This window comes from Arachis hypogaea, chromosome 10 (genome assembly GCF_003086295.3).
Source record: "Arachis hypogaea cultivar Tifrunner chromosome 10, arahy.Tifrunner.gnm2.J5K5, whole genome shotgun sequence".
NCBI classification, from domain to species: Eukaryota; Viridiplantae; Streptophyta; class Magnoliopsida; order Fabales; family Fabaceae; genus Arachis; species Arachis hypogaea.
The window spans coordinates 115564340-115591546 of NC_092045.1; the positions used below are offsets into that span (position 1 = coordinate 115564340).

General features: G+C 32.7%; 3 protein-coding genes across 4 annotated transcripts; 2 read left to right on the top strand and 1 right to left on the bottom strand.

Annotated features, from left to right (window-relative positions):
• Nucleotides 1-1754: 1754 nt before the first annotated feature.
• On the top strand, nucleotides 1755-6785 carry LOC112716997 (uncharacterized). Its single transcript, XM_025769082.2, has 5 exons — nucleotides 1755-1924; nucleotides 2625-4642; nucleotides 4925-5516; nucleotides 5640-6213; nucleotides 6304-6785. Exons 2-4 carry the CDS (start codon nucleotides 3740-3742, stop codon nucleotides 6002-6004), a joined length of 1860 nt encoding a protein of 619 aa, XP_025624867.1. The 5' UTR covers nucleotides 1755-1924; nucleotides 2625-3739; the 3' UTR covers nucleotides 6005-6213; nucleotides 6304-6785.
• Nucleotides 6786-11093: 4308 nt separating this feature from the next.
• Nucleotides 11094-14703, top strand: LOC112717000 (DNA-directed RNA polymerase V subunit 5C). 2 transcript variants are annotated; one of them, XM_025769086.3, is made up of 4 exons: nucleotides 11094-11415; nucleotides 12946-13128; nucleotides 14106-14219; nucleotides 14351-14703. In XM_025769086.3, the coding sequence occupies exons 1-4, from the start codon at nucleotides 11167-11169 to the stop codon at nucleotides 14474-14476; spliced, it is 672 nt and encodes a 223-aa protein (XP_025624871.1). In that variant the 5' UTR covers nucleotides 11094-11166; the 3' UTR covers nucleotides 14477-14703. The 2 variants fall into 2 exon arrangements, with proteins under 2 accessions (XP_025624871.1, XP_072061840.1); XM_072205739.1 differs by having other exon boundaries at nucleotides 11111-11415; nucleotides 14136-14219.
• Nucleotides 14704-15071: 368 nt separating this feature from the next.
• On the bottom strand, nucleotides 15072-22739 carry LOC112716998 (protein LNK2). Its single transcript, XM_025769083.2, has 8 exons — nucleotides 22231-22739; nucleotides 18974-19316; nucleotides 18672-18801; nucleotides 18123-18429; nucleotides 17122-17832; nucleotides 16865-17022; nucleotides 15534-15909; nucleotides 15072-15435 (listed from the first exon to the last, which is right to left on the bottom strand). Exons 1-7 carry the CDS (start codon nucleotides 22252-22254, stop codon nucleotides 15561-15563), a joined length of 2022 nt encoding a protein of 673 aa, XP_025624868.1. The 5' UTR covers nucleotides 22255-22739; the 3' UTR covers nucleotides 15072-15435; nucleotides 15534-15560.
• Between the last annotated feature and the right edge of the window lie 4468 nt (nucleotides 22740-27207).

The following is a 27207-nucleotide window of genomic DNA, read 5'->3' on the forward strand; positions in this document are numbered from 1 at the left end:
AAATTGTATCGAAGATTCTACCAAAAATAAAATTAGAGTGAGAAAGAAGGATTCATAAAAAATCATATAAAATATTATATGTACCATAAAATTCAATTACTATACTATATATTTATATATAGCATATATGTTACATTTAACTTCATTTTAATATATATTTTATAAAAAACTCTAATTTAGTTATTAATTATTGATATATACATAACATAATTAAAAAATATATGTACATAAAAAATTAATAATTAGATTAGTTATTATATACTTATAAAAAAAGATTTTCTAAAACTAAAAAATTAATAAAATAAATAAATCAAAGAATTTATTTTTTTTAATTATAAAAATTATAGTATTAATGTTTAGTTAAATAGTCACTAAAATTAATTATTGATATAAAATATACATTAAAATATAAATTAATGTATAAGTACTATTAATGCATGATATAGCTAACGAATTATAACTTAAATTACATTAATCTCTTCATATTCATCTAATAGATTGCGGGTTTAAGTCTCAAATATTAATAAGAGAATATAGATAATTTATTTTTTTCTATTCTAGCAACGTAAACATAGTTCTCTTTAAACACAAGCCATAAACACATAAACATAGTGAAACTATAATTTTAATCTGTAATTTTTGGCTTACAAATATATTATATGTACCTTCTTTTAATTTTAATTTCATATCTGTGTCTAAAATAACTAATTTTTTATTGTCAAATTTTATTTAACAATACACATTGTAAATTACAGGACAATCTTTCTTTAAAGATGATTGATCATGCTAGATAAAGAGGTGACCTGTATATCTTTGATATACTATAACTTATGTCAACTTATAAACAAAGAATAGAGAACTAGTCAACACCAACAATTCAGGTAGTGTTATTATAAAACTTAGTATTGTAAATTAGGACATGTCTCAATTGATAGTTACAGAAAAAAAAGAATTATTCTTTTATTGTATGTCCATTACAAAATGAGCTTTCTAAATTATGCCATTATACAAAATAAAGAAGATTGTCTTTTCATTTGAGTCAAACAAAATCTGTCAATTTATTTTATTAAGTGCATATGAATATTTGGGGACCTATTTCTACTCCATCTTTTGTTGGCCATAAATATTTTTTAACAATAATAAAAGACAAAAGTAGGTTCACTTGGATATTTTCTTATAAAAAATAAAAGTGAAATTTCTTTTATCCAACAATTTGTGCAACTAATTGAAACCAAATTTTAAATAAAAATAAAAAACATCAGGATTGATAATGGGATTGAATTTATCATGAGTTCTTTTTATGAAAAAATAGGGAATAATTCATTAGATTTCATGTATTGAGATACATCAATAAAAATAAAGTTATAGAATAAAAATATCAAGATATTTTAAATATTGATAAAGCACTCATTATTAAAGCTCATTTTTCTAAAATTTTTTAGAAATATGCTGAAGCACATGCTCTACATATTTAGTAAAAGAGAAAATACTCAATTTGGTCCCTGAAGTTACACTCGAGCCTCAATTTAGTCCTTGACGTTTCAATTGCCTCTATTTAGTCCCTAAACTTTATAAATTTTAATCAATTTAGTCCCTGCGGTGGTTTCTGCCACAAAGTCATTACCGGAGAGATGATGTGTACAACGGACTGCCACGCTGGGCTCCACTAAAACGGCGTCGTTTTTGTTTGGCGCTCAAATAGCCCAAAACAACGTTGTATCATGTTATAGAGATGGAAAATGTTTTTGTTAAACAAGTCGCACCGTATTCTCCCCCATAATAGGACTGTTCTTCTTCTTTCTCTTCTCTTCAATGGCGCTGCGAGTCTGACTTATCAGATTCGTTGAAGTCGCGATTCCCTTCTCTTCAATCACTTCACATTGCACCGGTCGTCTTCTCTTCACCAACGTTGACTAAGTTCGAGGTAAGCAAAATCTTGAATAAAAAAACTTCTATACCCGTGATGATGCTTTGGTTTTTTCTTCACTTTTGGTTCCTCCTCTTTTTTCTTTTTTATGCATTCCAGCTAAATGCATTTTGTTTTGCATGTTAGTATATGTTAGTTTTTGTGTTTATTCTATGTTAGGGTTTATGTTTTCAGTGAGTATCATTTAATTTCTTAGCTTATGTTAGATCGATCATTTCCTGTTCCTGTACCATTAATTTGATTTTGAATATTTTAGGAGAATTTTTTTTGGGTTAGGGTTTCAACATGGGTGTGTTTGTCTGATAATCAATGGATTAAGAAATAAAAAGATGGAATCAGATTGTCATATGCAATATGTTACATTTGATTCTTGCTCTGTTTTATTTAAAAGAGAGGTGCATTTTCATCAAAGTCTTAATCTCATTAAATCAATTGCTTATTGCATCTTGTAACATGGAGTAATTGATCTGATTTTCTAAATGAACTTGTTTTGGTCTGTTGTTGTCTCATAACAACAATGCAATTTATGTTTTAGCAAGTCTAACGAAAGAGAGAAAAAAATATTTTGAGAGCTTTATGTACTCGTTATGTACTCTGTATGTACTCCTATTATAATTGTTAGTTTCTTATATTTACAATTGAAGTTATAGTGTGGAATGATATTTTTTATGATATTTTTTAATTTTTCTGTGTGCAGATGGGAGATCAATTCATTAAAATTATATATCACCATGGAGGATCATTTGTCAAAAATAAAGATGGAAGCTTGACATACTGCAAGGAACAAATTTCAGAGTTACCTGGGTTAGATACAGACACGTTAGATGTTTTTTCAGTCAGAGACTACTACAAACACATTGGGTATGATAAGGTCGAGCAATGCAGGTGTTGGTTCCTAACTACCATTGACAACTGGTTTGAGGATATTGACTAATGACGATGAGATGCTAAAAATGTGCTTCTATGCTGGAAAAAACAACGGAGTTGCTCATGTGTATTATGAACATGGAGTCTCTGAACCGGATTATGTTGAGGAACAACAACCATCTAAGGGAAAAGAACTGATGTATCCACCCCTGTCAAAAGTACCCACCTCTGCCCCAAATCTAACTCCCATACAAATACTCACCTCTACTTCAAAGCCAACTCCCATCCTAATACCCACCCCTGCCCCAAGTCCAACCCCCACCTCTTCTCCAAAATTAATTCCTACCCCAATATTCACTTCTACCCGAACTGAAACTCCAAACTGAAGTTAAAACAACTGAGGCAAAAAAATCAACCCAACCCAATAAATTTACCCAACTCAACAAATTAAACCAGCCCAACAATTTAACTAAATCGAAAGATAGTAGAGCAAAAAAGAATTTGACCAAGGGTGGAGGATATGTTAGAAGGCCTGTGACAAGGCAAGCAAGCAAAGGACCTCCAACAAGATCATCATCTAAAGGAAAGCCAATTCATATAGAAATAGATTCCTCAGACAGCCATGATAGCTATGATAGCGTGGAAGACAGCCTTTATAAGCCTGGAGGTGAGAAAAGTTCAAGTGATGATGAAGATTCATTGAAGATTTCAGCTGCTAAAACAAAGAAATTCAAATCAAAACATGCTTCACAGGGCCATCTGAGTAAAGAGAAGAGAAAAATTTTGTTAGAGTATGATGGTTTAGTGGTGGGGGAGTCTGATTCAGGTGAGGATGATAATTACTTTTTTGGTGGATCTGGTACTCATGATGTGGTCATAGAGTATGATGCTCATGATAGATATCATGATGATTCGGATGGAGGAGATTCATGGCATTCGGAGGAAATGAAGACACCTCCAGCCTCCGAAGATGAGCTATCTGAGGTGGAATCTGATGATGTATTTCCTGTGTTTAATGAAAGTGCTAGATTTGGAGAGCTACGACTTGAAGTTGGTATGAAATTTAACACAAAGCAGGAATTTAGAGAGGCTGTCCGGGAGTATTGTATCCAGGAAGGTAGGAGGATTTGGTACAAGAAGAATGATAAGGAAAGGTGTAGAGCGTTGTGCAAGATCAAAGATTGTGACTGGGTGGTTTATGCCTCAAAGGATAGTGAGGGAGTTTGTTGGCAGATAAAAACTTTTAATGATAATCATACATGTGCAAGGGAGTGCAAAAATAGGTTGGCAAATAGTAAATGGTTAGCATGTAAGCTGGTGAAGAAGTTAAGGAAGTTTCCTAATCTAAAGCACTCTGAAGCTCTTGCCTACTTCAAGAGCAAATGTGACTTGGATCTTAATAAATCTTCTCTTACAAGGGCTTTAGGAGATGCAAGGCACATAGTATATGGAGATGCAGCTGCTCAATACAATATGGTTAGAGACTACGGTCTGACTCTTCTTAAGAGCAACTCTGGGTCCACAATTAAAATTGGAGTTATCCCTCAACCAAACCCTGATGAAGCTCCTATTTTTGAAAAGATGTATATATATTTAGACAGATGCAAGAGAGGATTTAAGGCTGGGTGTAGACCTCTTATAGGATTGGACGGAGCTTTTTTAAAGACACGCTTGGGTGGACAAATCTTATCAGCCATTGGACAAGACGCAAACAACCAAATTTATGTCATAGCCTATGCAATTGTGAGCGTAGAGAACAAAGAGAATTGGAAATGGTTCTTGGAATTGTTACTTGAAGATCTTGGTGATTACCAACCTGGGTGGTCCTTCATTTCTGACATGCAAAAGGTAATGTTTAATCATATTATGTCTTACTAATTGAATTACATATTAATAAACTGTATTACTTTGGATCTGGATTGGCCTTGTTACTGATTCTCTGACGTCGAAACTGATTGTTATTGACTTTTATTTTATCATCGTGGTTGAATTAGGTTGTTTTAGGGGACCATTTTGAGTTCATTTAAATTAGTTCAGGGACTAGTTTGAGTTCACTTAAATTATTTCAGGGACCTTTTTGAGGCTCGAGAGTAAATACAGTTTGTGATTTTTTTGTTTAACTTTGTACAGGGGCTGATTCCAGCACTTCGGGAAGTCATTCCAAATGCCCATCATAGATTTTGTGTATGGCATCTGTGGAAAAACTTTAACAAGCAATGGAAGGACAATGAACTTAGAGGATTATTGTGGGAATGTGCAAGGTCAACAACACAAGAAGGGTGGATTGAGGGAATGAGAAGAATTAAGAGGCTCAATGAAGAGGCATGGTCATACTTGAGCAAGTGGCCAAAGAATGCATGGAGTAGAGCTTTTTTCAGTAATGTATCCAAGATGGACAATATTTGTAACAATGCCTGTGAGGTTTTTAACTCACGAATTAAGGAGGCCAGAGCTAAACCCATCATCACACTATTGGAAGAAGTTAGAATGTATGCTACGAGGACAATTGCTAGGAATAAGGTGAAACTTAGGAGCTATATTGGAATTTTACCCCCAATACAGCGTAGTAGGTTGGAGAAGATAAGGAAGGAATCAAAGAGTTGGAATCCTGTATGGTCTGGAGACGAAAAGTATGAAAAGTTTGAAGTCATTGGCCACCCAACCAATATGGTAGTTGATTTGGGAGAGAGGCTATGTTCTTGTGGTTTTTGGCAACTAAGTGGTAGTTAATGAATTCTTTTTTATTACATGATCAAAATTCATCTTATATGATACTATGTTTTGGTTTTCTGTTACAAATATATTTAATTATTGTTGGTTGTATCTACTGTAATTGTGTTTGCAGGGATGCCTTGTGTCCATGCTTGTGCTGCGTTGGCTAGGGCCGGAAAACGTCCTGATGAATTTTGCCACAAGTGGTTGACAATGGATGCATATAATGACACATATGCATTCCATTTAAATCCTATTACTGGCCAAGCAATGTGGGAGAAGTCTCCATACAATAGACCACAAGCTCCGAAATTCAAAAAGATGCCAGGAGCACCCAAGAAAAAACGTAGAAAGGATGCTAACGAGGACCCTGATGGAAGCAACAAGCAAAAGACCAAGATGAAGAGGTCTTATAAAAAAGGTTCTTGTCGCTATTGTGGGGAAAAAGCCCACACCAAGAGAAACTGCCCAAAAAGAAAAGCTGAAGAACTGCTATAGCAGCTGCGGCTGCTGCTGCTAAAAGTGGTAATTCCAACCCTGCTGTTCATACCATTACTACTCCAGTTGTGAACCCTACTCATGCTATTCCACCTGCTGCTGTACCATCTCAAGTTGGTGCACATCAAAAAATTCAGAATGAAGGCCAGGCTGAGGTTGAACTTGGCATGAGTCAACCAATTATGTCTCAAAATGAAGATTCTCTACAGGTAATGGTATATTTTAAATTATACATTAACTTTAATCACTATGCAAATTTATTTTTTGTTCAAATTTCACTAACTTCACACTTTTTATAGATGGAGACTAGTTTAGTGCAACATAATGCAAGGCCCCCAAAGCTTACAACCAAAAGAATGGTGTCCCAACCATCTAGTACTCCACCAGCAACCAATGTACCAGTTGATCCAATGCAAGGTGCATCTTCAGGGACAGCCACACGACTAGCTAGTTTCATGAAATTTGTCCCTACTCCCGGATTCAAACCTCCAAGAAAAAAGAATTGAATTGTTGATCATTCTGTCTTTGGGAGCTTTATATGTAATAGGGGATTATACTTTTGGATTAGTTACCTTTTGGATTAGTTGTCTTATTTCTCTAAGTTTGGATAACTTTATAATGATGACTTCTGGTTAGTTATACTTGGAATGGTTCCTTTTGGATAATTTACTTTGTTTTGTTTGTGTGTTGTATCACACTAAACTAGCTAGTTGTGTTTGAATTCAGTACCAATATGAATGTTTTATTAATGAATTATAAAGAATTTGGATGATATTTCTTATCTGACATTGTTATATTTTATTTTGTGTTGTTTGATTGATATTAACACAGGTACAATTTTTATTCATTGAGACTTAAAATAAAAACAGATACAACAATACATATAACAATATACGTTAATTTTTCTTCAAAATATTCCTGCAATCTGAATCAAAACCATCAAAATTTGGCTATTTATCAAAAAACATAAGGCCAATCTTCACCATTTCCATAATAACATAGCAACTACAAGCAAATTTATTAAAACCAATAAAGCCCCTCCCAATTTCAAAGCCCTAACATCAGATTCCAAACTTCCAATCTTCCAAGCAAAGTTCATCCTCCATTCTTCATCATTTTCATTTTTTGGTACTACTCTGCCTCTTGATTCTCCTTCTTTATAGAATTCATTAGCCCAAACAAACAACCCACACCACCTCTTGCCAACACTCTGCAAACAGATTCAGCGGAGATGGAGAAAGAATCAGACACTACAAGCGTTAGAAAAAAGTTAAGAATAATCTTGCACTTACATTGTAGTTTGGACACCCAAAAAAGGGTCTTCCTGGATTTGCATCTGTTCCTGACCATCTCAGAACGAGTCTAAACCCACACCCACACCACTCTGAAAATAGTTCTTCTCTGCTTCAAGTGGTTCTCCAACCTCCATTAGAGCGTTGATTGCTGGAACTCCCAACGGATTTACTGCTGCTACCTATCATAGACTTCATAAAAACGTCCCCCAAAAGAGGAGTAAGAATCGACGAAGAAGTTAAGGGACTTCAAATGGATTTGGGGATTAGGGATTTAAATAGTTCATGGGGACTAAATTGATGCAAAAGTTTCAAATGCCACGTAATATATCCGTTAGACGTCCAGTGTGGCAGTCCGTTGTACACATCATCTCTCCGGTAATGACTCTGTGGCAGAAACCACCGCAGGGACTAAATTGATTAAAATTTATAAAGTTTAGGGACTAAATAGAGGCAATTGAAACGTCAAGGACTAAATTGAGGCTCGAGTGTAACTTCAGGGACCAAATTGAGTATTTTCTCGACAGGATTGAAACCAAATTTTAAATAAAAATAAAAAACATCAGGATTGATAATGGGATTGAATTTATCATGAGTTCTTTTTATGAAAAAATAGGGAATAATTCATTAGATTTCATGTATTGAGATACATCAATAAAAATAAAGTTATAGAATAAAAATATCAAGATATTTTAAATATTGATAAAGCACTCATTATTAAAGCTCATTTTTCTAAAATTTTTTAGAAATATGCTGAAGCACATGTTCTACATATTTAGTAAAATGTCAAACATTCAACACTTCATAATTTTTGGATGTCTTATATTTGCTTGAACTCTAATTACAAATGGAAAAAAATTGGATAAAAAAATATATATATTTTCTTTGGCTTTAAGACAAGAACAAAAGAATATATTTTGATGGATATTAATAACAATTTGTCATATTTATAAATATAATTTTTTTATGAAAATTCTTTTCCATATAAGAATTATCAAGTTTCTCATCAATTTAAACATATTTTTAATTTCAATCAAAACACTAAAACTAAATTACATAATCATGATATGATAGATATCTTTGATAGTAGCATATATCTTTTCATACTTTAGATTTATTTTTCATTCAATATATATTGCCAAACACTTCTTCAAATACAATTGATATTTAACCACAGCCAATTTTATCCATCTTTCTAAATTTACCAGCAGTACCAACATCACATACTACTCCTATCATATTATAAATGTATACAAACTGCTGTCTCTGATAGCATAGTTCAATCTTCAATCACAAAACAATATCCGATTTTTAATTATTTGAATTACAGTTCTCTATTGATATCACATAGTCTTTTCCATTAAAATTTTTACAAATCCATAACCAATGAGTTATGAGTAAGCTATTCTGAGTGATTATTGACAGAAAACAATTAAAGTTAAGCTTGAAGCATTAAAAAAAAGTAAGATCTGAAAATTTACTACTTTACCAAAAAAAAAAACATGCAATCAGATATAAATGGGTATTTAAAATCAAATATAACTCGGATGGAACAATAAAGAGACACAAATCAAGGCTTGTAGCTAAGCGCCTCACTCAAATACAAGGGTATGACTATTTTGATACCTTTAATCCTGTAATCAAAACGACTAGCTTTTGTATTCTCTTAGCAATTATAGCTAGTAAGAACCGGTTTATTTATTAATTAGATGTGATCACTGTCTTTCTTCATGGTGATCTACCTGAAGAAGTCTATATGAAGTTGTTCCTTAGTTTAAATGCGCAGTCAAAAATGGTTTGCAAGTTGGAACAATCCTTATATGGTCATAAGCAAGTAAGTCGTCAGTTAAACTCTAAGTTATGCTATGTCTTAATTGCTTCTGGTTACTCACCAGCAAAGGCAGACTATTCTTCTTTCACTAAATCTTCTCCAACAAATTTCACTTCTATTCTTGTTTATGTCGATAATTTGGTTCTAGCAGGGATGATGCAGAAGAGATCAAACAAGTGAAGATGAAATTTGACAATTTGTTCAAAATCAATAATTTAGGCGAACTAAAATTTTTTTTGGACATGAAAGTTGCAAGGAGTAAAAGAGGAATAGCTTTATATCAAAGGAAGTATATTCTTAATCTGCTAAAAGAGTATGGTTGATTAGATTCAAAATCAGCAAGCATACCTATGAATTATTCAATTCATCTCTCAAAGTCATCAAAAACATTATTGAATGATGTTAAGCCATATAGAAGAACTCATTGAAAGGTTGATATCAAAAATCAATGTTCAGATATTTTTTTTTTCTTAAAAGATTTTTGGTGTTATGAGAAAGTAAAAATCAATAAATAGTTACTCGATCATCTTTAGAGACAAAGAGTATCAAGTAATGATTTTTGCAACTTATAAAGGAATTTGACTTATGTATATCTTGAATAATTTCAAAATCAAGTTATCAGGTCCTATAATATTATTTTATGACAACTAATCTGTTAGAAATATTACGACTAACCTAATATTTTATAAAAAGATGAAATACATTAAGATTGATTACCACAAATTAAAAAAAAAATTAAAATAATTCCTTAAATCTCATGCTAATTCTATCAAGAAAATAATTTATTGATGTTCTTATAAAGGCACTTCTACAGTTCTACTAAATTTTTTTGAAAAAATATGTAATAAGTTAGGAATTTTTAATTTATGAAAGACTATTAATTAATATATGAGTATTACTAACGATGATATATGAAGGTAGCAAGTGATAGATAGTAGCCTCTAGCATGAATTATATAAAGATGGTCGGTGATAGTGGATACTATGTAACACTAATAGATGATACTTAAAATTGTTAATAAGGAGGTAGTTAGTATAACAGACATAAATATTAGCTAGTACATATTTTGTAACAGAATTAGTTATGCTTTTTTTCTCTTTTTTTTTGTTATATATGATTGCACATTCAACTTTTATAATGTGTAATTTTTTATTAGGATTTTGTTAGGTATATAATAGTTTTGTAAACAATATGAATAATAAATTATAAAATTGGCTCAATAAAATAAAAATATATTATACTCTTAAATTATTCATTTAAATTTTAATATTAGGATATCCGCACACCTAATAAATTGAACATCCAATATATTCATTATTCATATTATTTAGTATTTTCTATCTATATTTTTCTTTTTTATTATTATAATATTTATATTTTTCATTATTCATATTATTCACATCATTTATGCATATTTTTATATATTAACACATAAGGGCTAATTTGGCTAAAAAATTTGAATATGGAAGTAAGATGAATAATATACTTTAACATGATAATTTGTGGTGTTTTTTTAAATTGTGGGAGTATACAAATCAGATCCTCCGATTTGTGTTTAAAAAGTGGAAAAAAACTCAGAGTACACAAATCGGAGGATCCGATTTGTGTTAAAAAATTGAAAAAAACTCAGAGTACATAAATCGGACCATACGAATTGTTTGATTTTAAAATTTGACCGACTTGTGGTTGAACAGATATGAATTTCAGAAGTTAGAAAACGGACCCTCCGAATTGTTTGTTGTTGTCAATTTTTTTCCTGAAATGAAATATCTAAAGCAACTCGAACTCTCCAAGTTATTCCATTAATACCACATGACTATAAAACACTTTTATTTTCCATATCCGAGTTCAACACTACTGTTACTTCCATATTCAAATTAAAAATCGGCTAATTTCAGCGAAATAACATTTTTGTAATTTTATGAATTCTGTTTAATATATAAATCAGTTGAAACGGCATATCCATGAAAACGAGAAGTGCATGACACACATACACTACACTCACCTCAGCTCACTACTCACTACTCTCACTCTCCGTCATGGCAACCAACGCCAACACCACCGCCGGTGAATGCATTACGGCCTTCTCCGACAACGGAACCGTGGAGAGCTCCCGTTACTTCCACGCCCGCCGGACAGTCCTGGAGATGCTCCGCGACCGCGGCTACGACGTGCCGGACTCCGAGTTGACTCGCTCCCTTGCCGAGTTCCGCTCGCTCTATGGCCGAATTCCCAACGCCGAAACCCTCCGTATCTCCGTCTCACTTCGCTCTGATCCCTCCAAAATGGTACGTACCTAAACCCCTACGTATACGCATACGAATATACGTACGACTTCTCGTGACGTTTCACTTGCTTAGTTCTGATCTGAATTTGAATTTCTTTCTTACATTCTCTGTCTTTTGTATTGTGTAGCAAGAAATAGAAAGATGCTTCCTTTATTTTTGTTTTTTGAAGTTTATTATGAAACTGCGCTCAAAATGGTACGTTACAAAGGGTTTTTCATTTGAGGTGGGAGAAGAAAAGAAACTAAGCTATTTGATTTCAGAAACGTCTTTTTTTTTTTTTCATTTCATTTTCAATCTATTTTTTTCCATCAATAATTGATTAGGTTTTAAAGTTTTGCTACAAATTTTGGGATAGGCAATTTATAAGAAAAGTTTCATGGTAATATTTATTTACATAAACTTACCAAAAGCCTAAAAATCATTTCTAAATATTCGAATGGTTTAGATATTAATTTTTTATGAAAGGCCTATTAAATTAACATGTATTTTTTATGGATAGAATTTTTAGTATTTAATCTTTTATTAATAAAAAATAGTAGCCAGAAGAATCAAACTTTGGCTCTTCTTTAGGTTTATTTATTAAATTTTGTCCTATTTTGTTAAGCATCGAATTATTAGCAAATAAAAAATAATTTTATTTAGTATTTTCTATAATGTATCCACTTTTATAAATAATACATTCATCTGTTAAGATTTAGTTGATGTGCTTGTTATTGGTGTTTTATATATTCATTATTGATTAATGTTTATGTTTGATTTTTTTTGCGATTTTTTTTTCTTGATTGCTTACAAATAAAAAAGTATCAATGAGTAGCAAATCCAATGAAGGGTTCATATGCATATAATTGAAGTTACCATATTTGCTGTCAAAATTTAGAGGTTTTAACATTTTATCAACACTAGGATAATGTTATTTACACACCTGAAAAATCTTATGAACATATATATATTTATTATTGGATTTATTGCTTTTTTATATAGATATCTAATTGGACACCAAGTTAGGTGTGAAAAATAACATTTTTGATATCTAGATATGAAATAACATAAAACAGAAATTAGAAAACTGTTGTATATATCCAAAGGAAGATATTTTTTTGTTCATTTATAAGAACAACCCTTAATTATTATATTTTAAATTGTGCTAAATAATTTGTATATTCGAAGATCTTGATAGGAGATCGATGAAGCAAAAATCATAAACTGAATTAGGGTCCTCAACCTCAACAAATATTAAGTGAAAAATGTCATTGACAACTTAGATTATATATCTAATAAGTTAACGGTGATTGCTCACGTGAAGTTATTTTCGTACAAAATTAATAATATAAAATTATTAAATAATAATTTAATCAAACAAGGGAAGTTATCTAATAGTTTTGAAGAAGTTAATGTGCATTTTACCTTTTTTTTTTATGTTTTAACATTTTCTATGACCAAGGAAGAGCAAGCCCCACACCACTCTCACACACACAAAGAAGGGAAAAACAAAAAAAGATGCTTAAGAGTGAGGATGGTTTTGCTGTGCAGGTACTGGTTGTCTTTATGGGACCCGTTGATATTATTAAAAAACAAACTCTAAAGAGTATACATGACCAGATTCCAGATAAAGGAAAATTGAATGGACTGCTAGTTATCGTGCAAAGCAAAATGACCTCGTATGCAAAAAGGGAACTGATGGAAAGTTATCCATCTAAAGTTGAGATTTTTGAGGTAATTTACCCTCATGAATGCCTACTTCTTTCTTTTTATCCATTTAGTTTTTTCTAGTGTTCTTCTGCATAATATTTTCAATATCCATGAGACCTGAACGTGAGGTTGCTCAAGCATGCATGAGGGCCTAGCCATTTTAGCATACACTTGTTTGATATGATGATTTTTTTTTTTTCTCTATACTAATGCATATTTAGTTCTTGCTTTTTGGTGATGTTTTTACCTTCTTGATAGATATGTTAGTAAGCTTCATTAGAAGAAATGCTATTTGTACACTAAAATCAGTCACCAATATATTTGTGTATAAATACATGTGTGGTTTAATTTATTTTCATAATATATTTATATTCGAGCATATATTTTATACTGGTGACTGATTTTGGTGTACACATAGCATTACCAGCTTCATTATGTATACTAACAGTTACAGGCACTTCGTGCCTTTGGTGGTTGAGGAAATAAAAAAAGTCACAAGAGATTGTCTTAAAAGATTGTATATAGAAGGGTATTTTTGGTTTCAGCAAATGTGGACATTTTAATGTCATCAACAGAGTTTCATAAAAGCGATGATAGGAAAGATTTCACAGATAGGAAAAGTTGAGACTAACTTTGCATAAGAACATAAAAATGCATTTGCATGAATTATCAGCTTCCAATTTCCTGTATTTGGCTTGTGGGGCATCAATATTTCTTGAATTTCCCTTCTCTGAGAAATGGGCTTATTAGTATCAGAAACTCATAATTTTCTTGGAGATGTTTTTGTGTGTTAATTTTTCTTGAGAAATAAAATATCCGTTTTAAAATCCTTAGGAACTGATTATGGTAATTTCTCATACATTAGTTATAAAACTATATATCAATTTAAAATAGTCTTAATGTTGATATGGCAAGTTTTCATTCTCATTTTTGCATTTACATAAACATCGACAAATGATAATACCCTTTTTTTTTTCGTGTGTGTGCACGCATGCGCTTAGATAACTGACTTGCTGGTCAATATGGCAAAGCATGTGCTGCAGCCAAAGTATGAGGTATTGACAGCTGATGAGAAGCAAGCACTGCTCATGAAACACAACTTGGAAGAGAAGCAGGTAATGTATCATTCTTACTATGCTCATGGAATTTAATAATAATGTCACTTTGCTTGAACAATAAAGGCAAACATACTATTTGGATCAGAATTATGAATTAGTTATTCACTATTTTTGGCCTTCTTTTTCAGCTGCCACTCATGCTAAAAACTGAAGCCATTGCTCGCTATCATGGATGGGAGAAAGGACAAGTTGTGAAGATCACTCACACTGGTGGCCTCATTCATTCTCTTGTCACTTATCGCTGTGTGGTGTGATGCAAAATTAAAATCACAAATGCAATGCAAAAATTTTCGTAACCAAGCAAACATCCTTATTTACTAATAGACTGATGTATGGTACTGCACAGTTTGCACTTAATTGGACATGTTGCTATGCATTCTTATTTAGATGTGTAATGCGTAGATTCATAACAATGGTGATCATTCGACATTTTGGCATGATCTATGGATGGATTTTGAATTAAAAAGTTGTTTATTTTGAATATTCTGTGCGTTTTTTTTAAATACTTATATTAAGAAAATAATAAAATAAAGTTTTGCAAATATATAAAACTAAGTTCATTGTTAAATAGTATTGCATGTCACCTAAATATACAGGCACGCAAAATTTGTTATAGAGCATTTTTTAAAATATCGTCATCATTTGTATAATAAGAATAGAACGAGAATAGTGTGTTTGATGAGCTATGGACGAAGGCAGAATTTTGGTGGAAGAAAAAATTCTAGTACAGACAGAAGATCAGACAAGGAGAAGATAAAGGCAAAAATGGAAGAGATACCAATTTTTTTGCGATGACTGAAAAATTCAAACCAGAGTGAAGAAGAAAATTATGGATTCTAGACACAATGGTTGAAAAGCTGAAACCAAGAACATACATAAAACCAAATCAAAAATCACAAGTCACACTCGGCATGATGATAAGGGGCAAGTATTGCAAGTATGGACACCCCAAACCAACTTTAAAGTCTGGTCTAAAGTAAGTCACGCCAAGACTGTAAGAATTCTATGTCTAAGTGTGGCTTGGCTACACACATTTTTGATGCAGTCATGATCTAATAACGTCTTAGTAGACGTCGACCTTGAGAGTATGGTCAGATACTGAGATACATAGCGCAATGTTTTCAGTACATAAGAAACATAAATATTATCGGCGACAAGCATGCACGAAACAGGTGCTCAGGATTCTGCTAGGGTGGGATTATGATCTGGATAGCTGACAACAGAAGAAAACATTTGCATTACAGTATATCCATATATATATTTAAAATGGAGTCTAGCAATGAAGCATGGAAGTAATAAGGAAGGAATTACCCTCAGATTTATTGGGAATGGCTTTTTTCACTGAGAGGCTTCGAGCTCCTGCGTGTTTGATGCATTCTCGGAAGTGTCCAAGCAAGGACTGTTTTTTATTTGATCCATAGACTGAGCCTCAAATAATGACCAAGAATTCTTGAACTCCGGGTGAGGCATTTGTTGATTACTTTTCAAGTCCTCGTCTGGCAAGCTAGTCACAGGAAAATTCACCATGTTAGCTGCTTTGCTTTCAAAATGAACCTTCGAAGACATCGGCGAGTCCAGTTTATCCGAATAGTTTGCAGCTAAGTCCGGAGGACTATGAAAGAGAAGATGAGCCACAGTTCGATCAATAGGATTCGTCTGTGTTTCAACATCAGGGACCCTGGTATATCTGTAAGATCATTGTGGTTCATGCACACATCACATGTTAGCATCTTACAAGGGAAAGCAAGTGATATCCATAACTAAATATATAGATTAATATGTATTTTTCCACAAGATGAACATGCTTATAGTTTTCATTGAGCATACACTTTTTCTAATACGCATAACTAGTAACATTAGCTCTTAGCTCTATCAAGTTACAAGCAGGTGTTAAGTTAATCAACAAAATTCCTGTCTGTTCAGTGAGCTATAGATCACCTATTTACTCTTGGCAACCTGATCTGGTGTCAGTTAATCATTTTTTGAAGCTTTGGCTTAAGTGGAAGTAGTGGGTCTCACTACCCATAGTCCACTTGTTATGATTTGTTAATCAATTCCCGAATTTCCAAGGGATTAGCGTCTTTCTTTTGAACAGAAGGATATATGATTTTGCAAATGGTTATGGATATTCAAATTATAATAATCGAATAATCATGCATAACTGAATTACAGTTCAGCGGCATATGCTCACATTGCTGTAACCAATTCCATTTCAGAATTTAGCACAAGTTTCACGTGTGAAGAATGCTTATGCTAAGGAATTGTTTACAAGTTAGGATTTTGGGGGGAGGGAAGAGGAAGGAGGGGTTTGTAGTGTAAAAATAAATCTAACACAACAAGTCTTTCCTTTTCTTTCCCTTTCCTCCAAAACCCCAACACCTAAATAATCCCTTATTAATATTATTATTATGATGATGATGATGATGATGACTGACATTTACTCATAAAATCATGCCAGAAGACAAATTTAACCATGACAAATTTCTACTTCTGTGTGAATTTGTTTCCAGTGATGAAAAATCACACACACACAAACTTGTACACAAGCACCAAATATTTCACAAATGCATACAGCAACTGCAATAAGTTTTTAACAAGTCATGGCTATTAAAGTAGCTGAGAATTGCAAAAGCTTTCCTGACCTGTTTTGGGTGTTTTTTTCTTCTCTTGCAATGACTTCAAGTTCTTCTCTGCTACTTTTGTTAGTACTGCTAGTATCACTGGCATAATGCCTTTGAATTGCACTCTGTGCCAAACGGAACAAGCTGTCTCTGATGCAGAGTCTTATTTGGATGTCTAACTGTAGAAAAAGTTTGCCTCGGGATTGTGGCAATGTCTGAATTAGTACACAAATAATCATATTATAATGAATATACTATTAGCCAATAGCTTAACAAACCTTAGATATTATATCCTGAAGCTTGTACAGTATGGCATCTTCAACAAAATCATTATCAACTGCTGCAGAGACTGTATTAGAATCATCTTGTTCAATCGGGGGATCAAGAGAAGGCAGAGTTAAATCTTCATTTTCTAAATCGGTTCCATCACTGAGAGTACTTTGGTTTTCCATGGGAGACTTTTGAGTGATGGATTTATTAGTGCTAGGAACTTGATGACCCAACTGTTGTCTTTGTTTCTGAATAGCAAGCATTGCCTGCATTTGCTGTCGCCTCCTCAACTTTTCAATTTTCTCCTGAGGGGTCATGGTTTGAGGCTTGACCGAGTCCACAGACTTCTTCACAGGATTCATTATACCAGGAGACACTTCATACCCAGAAAGAACAGGCTGACATCTAGGGTCTCCTGGTTGGGTCTGTGATAGCATTGGCATACCAGCATATGTATTAGTAAGGTTCCCGTACACAGGTGATGCAACATATGGATTCATCATGTTCTGGTATAGTGTTTGAGGTCCTTGAAGATGCTTCTGTTGACCAAGAATTGAAGAGGGAGAAGGTTGCATGACAGAAGGTGCCAACTGATTCTCAAATTGTCTTGCCATCCCTCCTGAAGACGACCAGTTACCATAAGGGCCATGCAATGCTTTCCCCTCTTGTTTCACCTGTGAGCTTTTCCGAGCTTTCAACGAATTTTTCTGCTTCAGGGGCTGCACATGTATAAATTGGACAAAGATCAAATACTTTGTCGGGTAGGAGAAGGAAACAGTAAAATGTAGTTGTTGCACATGATAATGTTGAGATTATTCAGCTGTGTATGAAAAGAAATTGAAGATCTTATCAAACGAGATACACGTTAGGAAAACGATGCTGCCAATGGCTGAAGACGGAAGCGGCACATTATCACAGGTGGCTTGGAGGCATGGTAGTGAATAATCACTGACATTATCATATGAGAGACAAAATAAACAGGAAATTATTTTAATTCAACTACACATACCTGCTGATCCTTTCCCGATGGCTTACATCCACCTCCAGCAGATCCCACATCAACTGTAGTTGCACAAGAATTTTGTATATCCTTAGATGCAGCACCACCAACCTTCCCATAACTGAGAGAAAATGTTTGATCATTGCAATGAGCATGTTCTTCTTTAATTTCCAAAGGCTCAGATCTGTTCCTTAAAGATCCAGCTGGACTTAGTGCATCTACTGGTATGGGTGCTGGACTGTTATTCACATCTTTAGAGGACCAAAGCTCATGAGAATTATCAAGAGTTACATTGCCAAATATAGGGTCATCATTGCTGCAAAATCATCACTTGTGAGAATATTCAGTCAGATAGATGCCAATCTAAAATAACAAAGATCACACATTCTGAAAGCCAAGGGGACTAAAATGCACATATCTATGCAGATAGATGCACATTTTCAAATAAGCAGTCAACCAGTCACTCTTGAACTTCCTTCCCATGTTACCGATCACATGCATGACAATACATCGTAAATGTATGTATCCCATATAAAACAGTTCAAATATCTACTTTACCTGAAAATTCGATCAAGGTCATCAAAACTGCCTATGTTAGCCCAGCCATAATCCACAAAGTCACCTTGCTCTTTACCTTCATTAGCATTTTGGAAAACTTCTGCATCCTTATCAAGCTGTGTAGTCTCTTCTGCCAAACAAGTACACAATTAGGAATGGCAATATGCAGGATTACACATCATGCATGTTTATCATTTCCATAAATGATTCTGGAACACAAACGCAAAATACATCAGCAAACACATCTAAACATGGATGTGCTTACTATATACACATAATTCCAGAAGAATTAGCAATTTTACCACCTCTCGAGGAACTGAATTTGCCTAGTTCACTTAAATTTTTAGATACTTCAGTACCCAGAGAGCCCTGATCAATTTTATCTACAGTGGATAAAGACAGGTCGGGCCATGAGTCTTTTCCATAGCCTGAGCCAGATAGTCCTCCACCAGTATCATGGTTGGAACTGCTTCCTATCTTTCTTTCATGAAAATTTGTTTTATCCTCAGGTTTCTTCTGCTCATTCAACTTTGTCCCAGCTTCTTGATTCCATTCTTTCTTGTTGCTAAGATCTTCATTTCCCTCTGGATAGGGCACAATATGATCATCATTCTCACCAGCTTCACCCCATATTATGTTAGCAAGCTGAAAACAATCCAGTATAAAACATTCATAAACACGAGTAAATTTTACAGCAACTTGGTATCCATTTTGTAATGTAAAAGATCACTGTTTGAAGCTGCAATTGAATATAATAGAGCAATAAAGAATTACAAAAGGAGAGGAGGATAAGGATTCCTCCAAAGGAACGCTAACCTCAATTATAATAATAACAAGAAAACCCTTATCTAAACAAAAAAGTAAATCATATAATAATGGTAAATATAAAAACTAATAATATTGTTATATATTTGTTTATTTATAACATTATGAAAGCCAAGGAACACCTAAAGGTTGTGACAACATAAAACACTTTCGAAGGATACATCTGTATGGCAATATATAGTGTTGATAAAATCAATCCTAAGTAAACTTCTATGACATTGTTACTATCTTCCTCTTCTTTTATATTCCTACAGATTCAACATTTATAATCCTACCCAGCCTGAAATATGACTTGCATTTCGATAAAGAAAAGTTTGATAGCACAACGATAGCCATTGCATTTTCAAGAACTTACAAATTAGAAATGACAGATATCTATTCAGTATCACTGACTTGAAGAGACTGTTGGGATATGCTAGCACCTATTAGGATAGGTTCATTATCTGTATTAATACTTTAATTTAGAGGCATTAGTATGAGACATGAATTACCAATCACTAGACAATAATTGCCAACTATCCTAGAATGTACATCCGCTATACAAAATCATTATGAAAGAAATAATATACAGTTTTCCATAACATAACGACATAGTTATTTCAAGAAATACACATAGCATTTGATTTTTGCGGGTATTTATTTAAATATATTGAATAATGACAATCATTCTTATATTAAAGTATTTGTAAATTCACTTGTCAAAATCAAGAATATATGCGATTTGTGGAGAAAAGACCAGTAGAGCATCTAGTAACTAGTAAGGACGGTAGATTAGGGGCAGAGAGACCTAAGAAAACTTTGCATGAGGTGGTCAAGACTCGAGAGAGATATGATCATAATGGGCTTACTTCAGATATGACACATGACATGGCACAATGGCGTTATTTGAAAGTAAATCTGCAATTTCAAGACCAGCTAAGGGAATCTGAACAGCCAAACGTACAGCCACTTGCCATAAGTTAAATGATAAACATGTCCAATAACATTGAAACCAGATGTAGATATGAGCTACTTGATAGTTGATATTGCTTCTCTGTTATCTGTGTGATAAAATAATCAATTCCACTCTTTATATGACCTGAGGGAAAAGTGTACTTGCAATCAATAAGGAAAATGAAAAGGTGTTACAAGAAGCTGGTAAGCAAGATCACAGGGAAATTGATCCAGAAATAGTGGAGCACGGCAAAGCAAAGTGCATAGAGCTAAAATAACTAATCTAGATATAAGAGTATATGAGAGAGATTTGCTATGGAAATCTCTCAGACTGATATGACTCTCAATCAATATTTCCATTTTCTGGAAATTCTATCTTCTTTCTCCATTCTTTACACTTGCCTCCAAATTTTTCGCCAATGTAGGTGGGGCTCTGGCCTCTGAATTTGATGGATCAAGGATAGTTTAGTAACGGTATTTGCCCTTTTCTTCTATACTGCTTGTATCAGTGTTACTGTTTTATTTCCATCACTGATTACTTCAGACTTCATACAGTGATTTTGGGTGTATACTTGATTTGGTGAATTACATCTATCATAATTCTCTTCCTGTAATTTTTGTGTTGAGGGTGCTACGTTTCATGCTTACATTGTCACCATCTTGATTATATATATGAAATCACAGAAGACAATGAATCAGAAAGCAGTCACTGGCAAAATCGTTGGAGAAGAAATCAGCACATCATCACACAGATAGTATTGACTTTTCTTATCTTTTTTAGGAAACAGGCCTGGTAATTCTGTTAACCTTCCATCTCTTTAGCACTTCAATATTGACCATCTTCATCGCTCCTTACAGCTTCCATATTGTGGTCAAGTCCCAGAAATTTACCATAAGGCCCTTTACTCAATTCACGGTGCAAGAAACAATTTTGAATGGCATTGTCCTTTAATGGTGACAGCTTAGTTTTAGTACTTTGATATCCTCTTCTTCCATCTCTTCTTCCACTTTGCAAGAAACCTATGCCATTAACAATAGGACAAACCTTGAATCAGTCCTAACCTCTGTTCAAAGTTTCTTCGCATGCAACATCAGTTTCTTAAGTTCTGCTTCAAATCCTATTTCTGCATGTCCTGGAATTCCAGCCCCTCAAAGAATTTTCACTCATCTTGCTACAAAGTTAACTTATTCCCATCTCTTACATTTTACATCGGAGAAATTCTGTACTCAAACAAGGAACTGATGGGAAAATGCAGCATATCCAAGTGAACATGTTTTTTTCACCTTGAGGAACTCTTTCAAATACATTCCTATAGGAGAGTAACCAGATTCAAATTAAGGATATCCCGTCTCTCATTGTTTTCCCCTTTAAATTTTTTGTACTTTGCCATGCTTCAATAAGCATGAAGAATTCTAAGAACATTCAAACAAATCATGTAAGCCTTACTTTCCCTTCTAGCTCATAGATGAATCTCCAAAGACACAACAACAACAACTAACAACAAAAGGAACAAACACAAAAAGACAAAAAATAAAAAAACTCCGAAGTAATAAAACAACACCTTCACCTCAATCCTTTTACTCCATGCTTAAATCACACAGAAAATAATCAAATTCATTGCAACAACAGCAAGAATCTAAGCAGTTCTTACAACACCAACACATCTCCATTAATTAAAAAAAGAAAAACAAAAAAAAAGGAACAAAATCTGGATAATTGACTATGTTCAGAATTTCAGCTAAAAAATTCAAAAGTAAAAGTTAAATAACAAAGAAAGTAGGTTGAGAAAATTTGACTAACCTCTTCGTCGTTCCAATCAAACATCTCTTATAAAGCAATCCACGAAATCGAAACCAGAATCAAAGACTAGGCCGCGAATTAGCTCACTCATCGCCGGAATCACCACAAGATTTTACAGTGAAACGCACACCATCAACTCCAACGACAGAATCGAAACGGCGTCGCTTCAAGCTTCTCCCATAAACACAACAGTGCATGCAAGGTTTCAGAGAGAGAGAGAGAGAGAGAGAGAGAGAAAGAGAGAACTGCAGAAACAGATTTCAGTTGCAAGTTGCAGGAAGAGTAACGCAGTTTCCAGAGAGAGAGAGAGAAAGAGAGAGAGAGGTGTAAGGTGTTTGTGTATGAGATGGGGTCGAGTGCACGTGACCTCACGTGAGTAGGTGACTGAATGGCTTACAATTGGAGCGTGGGTCCCGCGTGAGAAACACGTGTGAATGGGAGCGTATCTAAAGTAGTGGCTAAGAATGGCCCTATCAAATGCTTTCACCTCATTGGTTATGTTTTCCCTTCTTTGCTTTTAAATATTTTTCACTCTTTCATTCTGCGTTTCGCGTTTCGAAGACTTGTCGTTTCGTCCGCTACCCGTGAGCTGTGTGGGCCCCACCATGGGGCGTTTCCGTGGCTGTGGTCGTTTTGCCGGTCGCTTTCAATATGGGCCTGTGTGGGCCCAATAAGGCCATATTTATCCAAGTCAGAAAATTCAGCCTGGGGAGATTCACATTCATCTTCTTTTTGGGACTTGAAAGTTGAAACTTGAAAGTAAGAATTTCTTCGGTAAAATCCAGATATTCTTTTAACTAAACAAAATAAGAGTTTAAATTGAATTGCAGTTCGTATGAAATTAACTTTTAAAAATTATTAAATAATTTGATAAATTTAACTAATTTTGATTTAATAATTTTTAACCATTAATTTTATATGAAAATAATTATACGTGAGTTTTTACTTTAATTTTAATGTATTATAAAGTGTTTTATAAAATTATCTAATTATATTTTTTTAGATTATTTTTTATACAATTAATATAAAAGATACTATTTTTTATGTAATATTATGTAATTAAATAAATATATAAAATTATTTTATCAGAAAATATATAAAAATTAAATTCATCAAATAAAATAAATATATAACTACCAAATGGTCTTGACATAACTTTGATTATATATAGTGTGTAAATCGCTTGAGATATTACAATTTATAATTATACGTAATATTTAAGAACAAAGGAGTTTTACACATCCGTTATCCCATCAATTATTTTTAAATTTATTATTTTAAAAATAATTTAAACTTCTTGTTAAATGCTATATGAAACTATTTATCATATTAGTAAATAATCAAAATTAAACTCAATACACACACTTGTAGAGATTTATATAAAAAAAATTGCAATGCAAAAATAATACATAAATCGTTATGTATTTATTTTGGTATTGTTTAACATAAATGCTCGTAAGATTATAAAGTTTAAAGATTTTCAACCGTTATCAATAACTATTCATCTAAATAAAACTTGTAAAATTAGGGTAAAACTCACATGTAATTAAGGGTTACAAACGGATTAGTCCATCTTGCACTATCTCGTTCGCCAAAAGTCCGTTATATAATTATTTTTATATGAAATTGATAACTAATAGTTGTTAAATGATTTGATAAATTTAATTAGATGCTCATCTAATAATTTTAAATTATCAACTTTACACAATGATAACACATGTAAATTTTTTCGTAAAACTAATCGATCAAAATTGGAGATGTCTTGACTTTTAAAAGTAAACTATTTTAAACAAAAAAAATCATTTAAAATCAATTTAAATATCATATAATTATAGTAAGGGAAAAGCTCTACATTCATATAATTTTTTCATCCAAACTATCTAAGTAATTTTAATCAGACAGATGCGCCTTCCCAACCTCCTTATACATTTTTTATGCACGCGCCTCATATAACGTATATAACGTAAACCTTCTACTGCGTGATAAACCTTTCTCAACGTAAACCTTGTTCTCTTCTCGCGTTTTCATTCTTCTTCTTCTTTTCTGTTTGTGTTCTTCTTCTCTGCTCGCATTCTTCATTATTGATCTGCATTGAATTCAACACAATAAGCCCCGTCGTTCTTCTTCTTCTTCGTTTTTTTCTTCAATCTACACTTCTGAATAGAAACAATGAATGATTCAACTTTAAATCAGTTGAATGAGGTTATTACGTTGAGACAGTTATGAAATGATTGCTACATGTTATCACAATAATCTTAAACACTGAACAAAGTAAAAGGAGGCCACCGAACCGAACAACATTCACCTGGTGATCAAAATCACAAAGGTCACCGAACTAAAAAATATTTATGTGGTGAATAAATGGTGATCAACTTTCAATCAACAAGAATAGTATTTATCCTCCTCTTCCTCCTCCTCCTTCTTCTTTCAAATTCGCGCATGTAGGTTCTTCTTCTGCTTCTTCTTCTTCGCGCACGCAGATTCTTTCACTATAATTATCACCAACAATACCAATATTTTGCTCGGTTAAGTGGAGTTGCTTATTTTAATTCACTTGATTGTTAATGTGTTCAGTTGAGTCCTTGTGCATGCAGAAATATTTTTCTTATTGATTGAATGCTTATCACGTTTTATTCAGTACATGATCGGTGTTCGGTTCAGTGGTGTTGACCATTTTTAGTTCACCTGATTGTTACGTGTTCAGTTAACTTCTTTTGCATGGAAAAATGCTATTCTTGATGATTGAATATTTACGACGTTTTATTCAGCACATGAATGTTGCTCGCTTCAGTGGAGTTGTTCATTTTGATTTACTTTATTGTTAGTGTGTTCAATTGAGTTCTTGTGCATGTAAAAATATTTTTCTTGATGATTAAATATTTATGACGTTTTATTCAGTACATGAATGATGTTCGATTCAGTGGTGTTGACCATTTCGGTTAATTTATGTTCTACACAATTCAAAACTCTTCCTCCTCACCTTCTACTGCTTCTTCACCAAGGAGAGAAAGAGGAAAAGATAAAAAAATATCATTAGCAATAACAACAAAAGAATGAAGATAAGGAGAAAACACGTGAAGAAGAATGAACGTGAAAAAGAAGGAGGAGAATAAGGAGGAGGAGGAAGGTGAATCTCTGTTACTATTTTCGTTCGTTTCTGGTTGTTTCTTGCCAAATCTTCTCGCGATTCTTCTCTAGTAGTGGTTTTCGCAGAGAACGTGACTGAAATTTGAGTGATTTTGAGAGATATTTGAAAAGAAAGAACGGTTTCGTGTAGCGGTTTCGTGTTGATGAAGAAGTAACGCTTTTTCATAATGAGCGCGAAGTAACGAAGGGTTTTCGGGCGCATGTTCTCACTCGTCATTAATGCGCATAACTCTATTTGGGCTTGGGCCAACTTGGTTACATGGTTACATGGATGTGTAGCGCACCCCTTATAGTAAGCATATTTTAAAGATTTGTAATATATATGATTTTGTAACAATCAATTTGGGTTGGTCGAGTGGTTAGTTCACTCGTCTACTTAAATAAGTGTCGGAGATTGATCAAATCCCACCTTATACGTACAACAATCTGTAAATGAAACTCAGATCCGCAATAAATTAATCATTTACCTGTTGAGTTAAAAGATACCGTAAATAATAAAAAATATAATTTTGTAATTGTCATTTTTAATATTTTATACATGAGGAATAATGTTATATGTATCACCTTTTGTTTACAGTTACACCTTTTTATTTTACAATTTTTATTCTTGATATTAGAAGTAATTAATAAAAACTAAAAAAATATATAAAAAAAACTATTTTTATACCATAAAAAGGTTACAAGAAAAACATATAGAAAAAATAGTACAAATATTATTTTTTTTAATAATATGTATAGTAATTAAATAAATGATTTGGTCAATTACTCAAATTTTGATTAAATCGAACCGGAAACATGCATGTGAATGTCTCATAAAATAATTTAAATATAAATTTCACTTAATGATATTCAAAGACGTTACATAACAACATTCTTTAGTCTTCACTCAACACTCAACAGAACACTTGTTCGTCACGTTTGACACATTCCTCATTCTCCTGATTCATATAATTTATTTCTTTCGCCTTGTATACGTACTAATACGTCTAAGAATTTATTTTTAAATTTTAAAAATATTATTTACATATTAAAATCAATTATTATATATTTATATATAAATATATATAATTTAATTTATTTTTAGTATATATTTTATATTTTAATATATATTAACTAATTTTAGTGTATACTTAATATAATTATTTTAATTCAATACGTGTAATAATAAGTTTATGGATCAAGATGATATATGTTATGGTTTCTTAGATAAAGAAGTGGACATTGCCTTAATAATGCCATTTTCTGATACAGCTGCCTAGTATATACGGGAGTAACATTATTAAAATGGAAGAAGTGACAATCATATCAATCTTTTTTATAATATACAATGTGACAAAATTAAAATATATACAAATTAAATTTTTATTAAGTTACTTAAAAGTTGAAACTTAATATGCTTTTAGATTTCAACTGTAGTATACAAAACTATGTTGTTTAGGCTAAATAAAATTTGAGTAAAGTATCATTTTTATCTCCAATGTTTAGAATAAATTTTAAAGTTGTTCCTAATATTCGAATCGTCCTATTTAAGTCTCTAACATTTCAAAGTTGACTCAATGTTGTCCTGCCGTTAGAAATCTGTTAACAGAATTGACGGTAGGACAAAATTGAGACGATTTTGAAACGTTAGTGCGAGACTTAAATAGGACGAAAATATTGGAGACAAAAACGATACATAGAAATAAATTTTAATTTTATTCTTCACTAATATCAATCTTTTACGAACATAGTTATTCAATTATTTTTTAATCATATTTAAGTAAATTACACTTAATTGCATTATTTTGATTCTAAATAAAGTTTTTTTATAATTTTATTCTTAAAAAAGTT

Excerpts from the sequence above, each read along its gene's own strand:
- LOC112717000 (XM_025769086.3), top strand. The coding sequence starts at position 11,167 with ATGGCAACCAACGCCAACACCACCGCCGGTGAATGCATTACGGCCTTC. Across the intron at positions 11,416-12,945 it reads GCTCTGATCCCTCCAAAATG|GTACTGGTTGTCTTTATGGG; the intron begins GTACGTACCTAA and ends TTTGCTGTGCAG. Across the intron at positions 13,129-14,105 it reads CTAAAGTTGAGATTTTTGAG|ATAACTGACTTGCTGGTCAA; the intron begins GTAATTTACCCT and ends GCATGCGCTTAG.
- LOC112716998 (XM_025769083.2), bottom strand. The coding sequence starts at position 22,254 with ATGTTTGATTGGAACGACGAAGAG. Across the intron at positions 19,317-22,230 it reads TTGATTGGAACGACGAAGAG|CTTGCTAACATAATATGGGG; the intron begins GTTAGTCAAATT and ends GATTGTTTTCAG. Across the intron at positions 15,910-16,864 it reads GAAAAAAACACCCAAAACAG|ATATACCAGGGTCCCTGATG; the intron begins GTCAGGAAAGCT and ends ATGATCTTACAG.
- LOC112716997 (XM_025769082.2), top strand. The coding sequence starts at position 3,740 with ATGAAGACACCTCCAGCCTCCGAAGATGAGCTATCTGAGGTGGAATCT. Across the intron at positions 4,643-4,924 it reads TCATTTCTGACATGCAAAAG|GGGCTGATTCCAGCACTTCG; the intron begins GTAATGTTTAAT and ends AACTTTGTACAG. Across the intron at positions 5,517-5,639 it reads TGGTTTTTGGCAACTAAGTG|GGATGCCTTGTGTCCATGCT; the intron begins GTAGTTAATGAA and ends TTGTGTTTGCAG.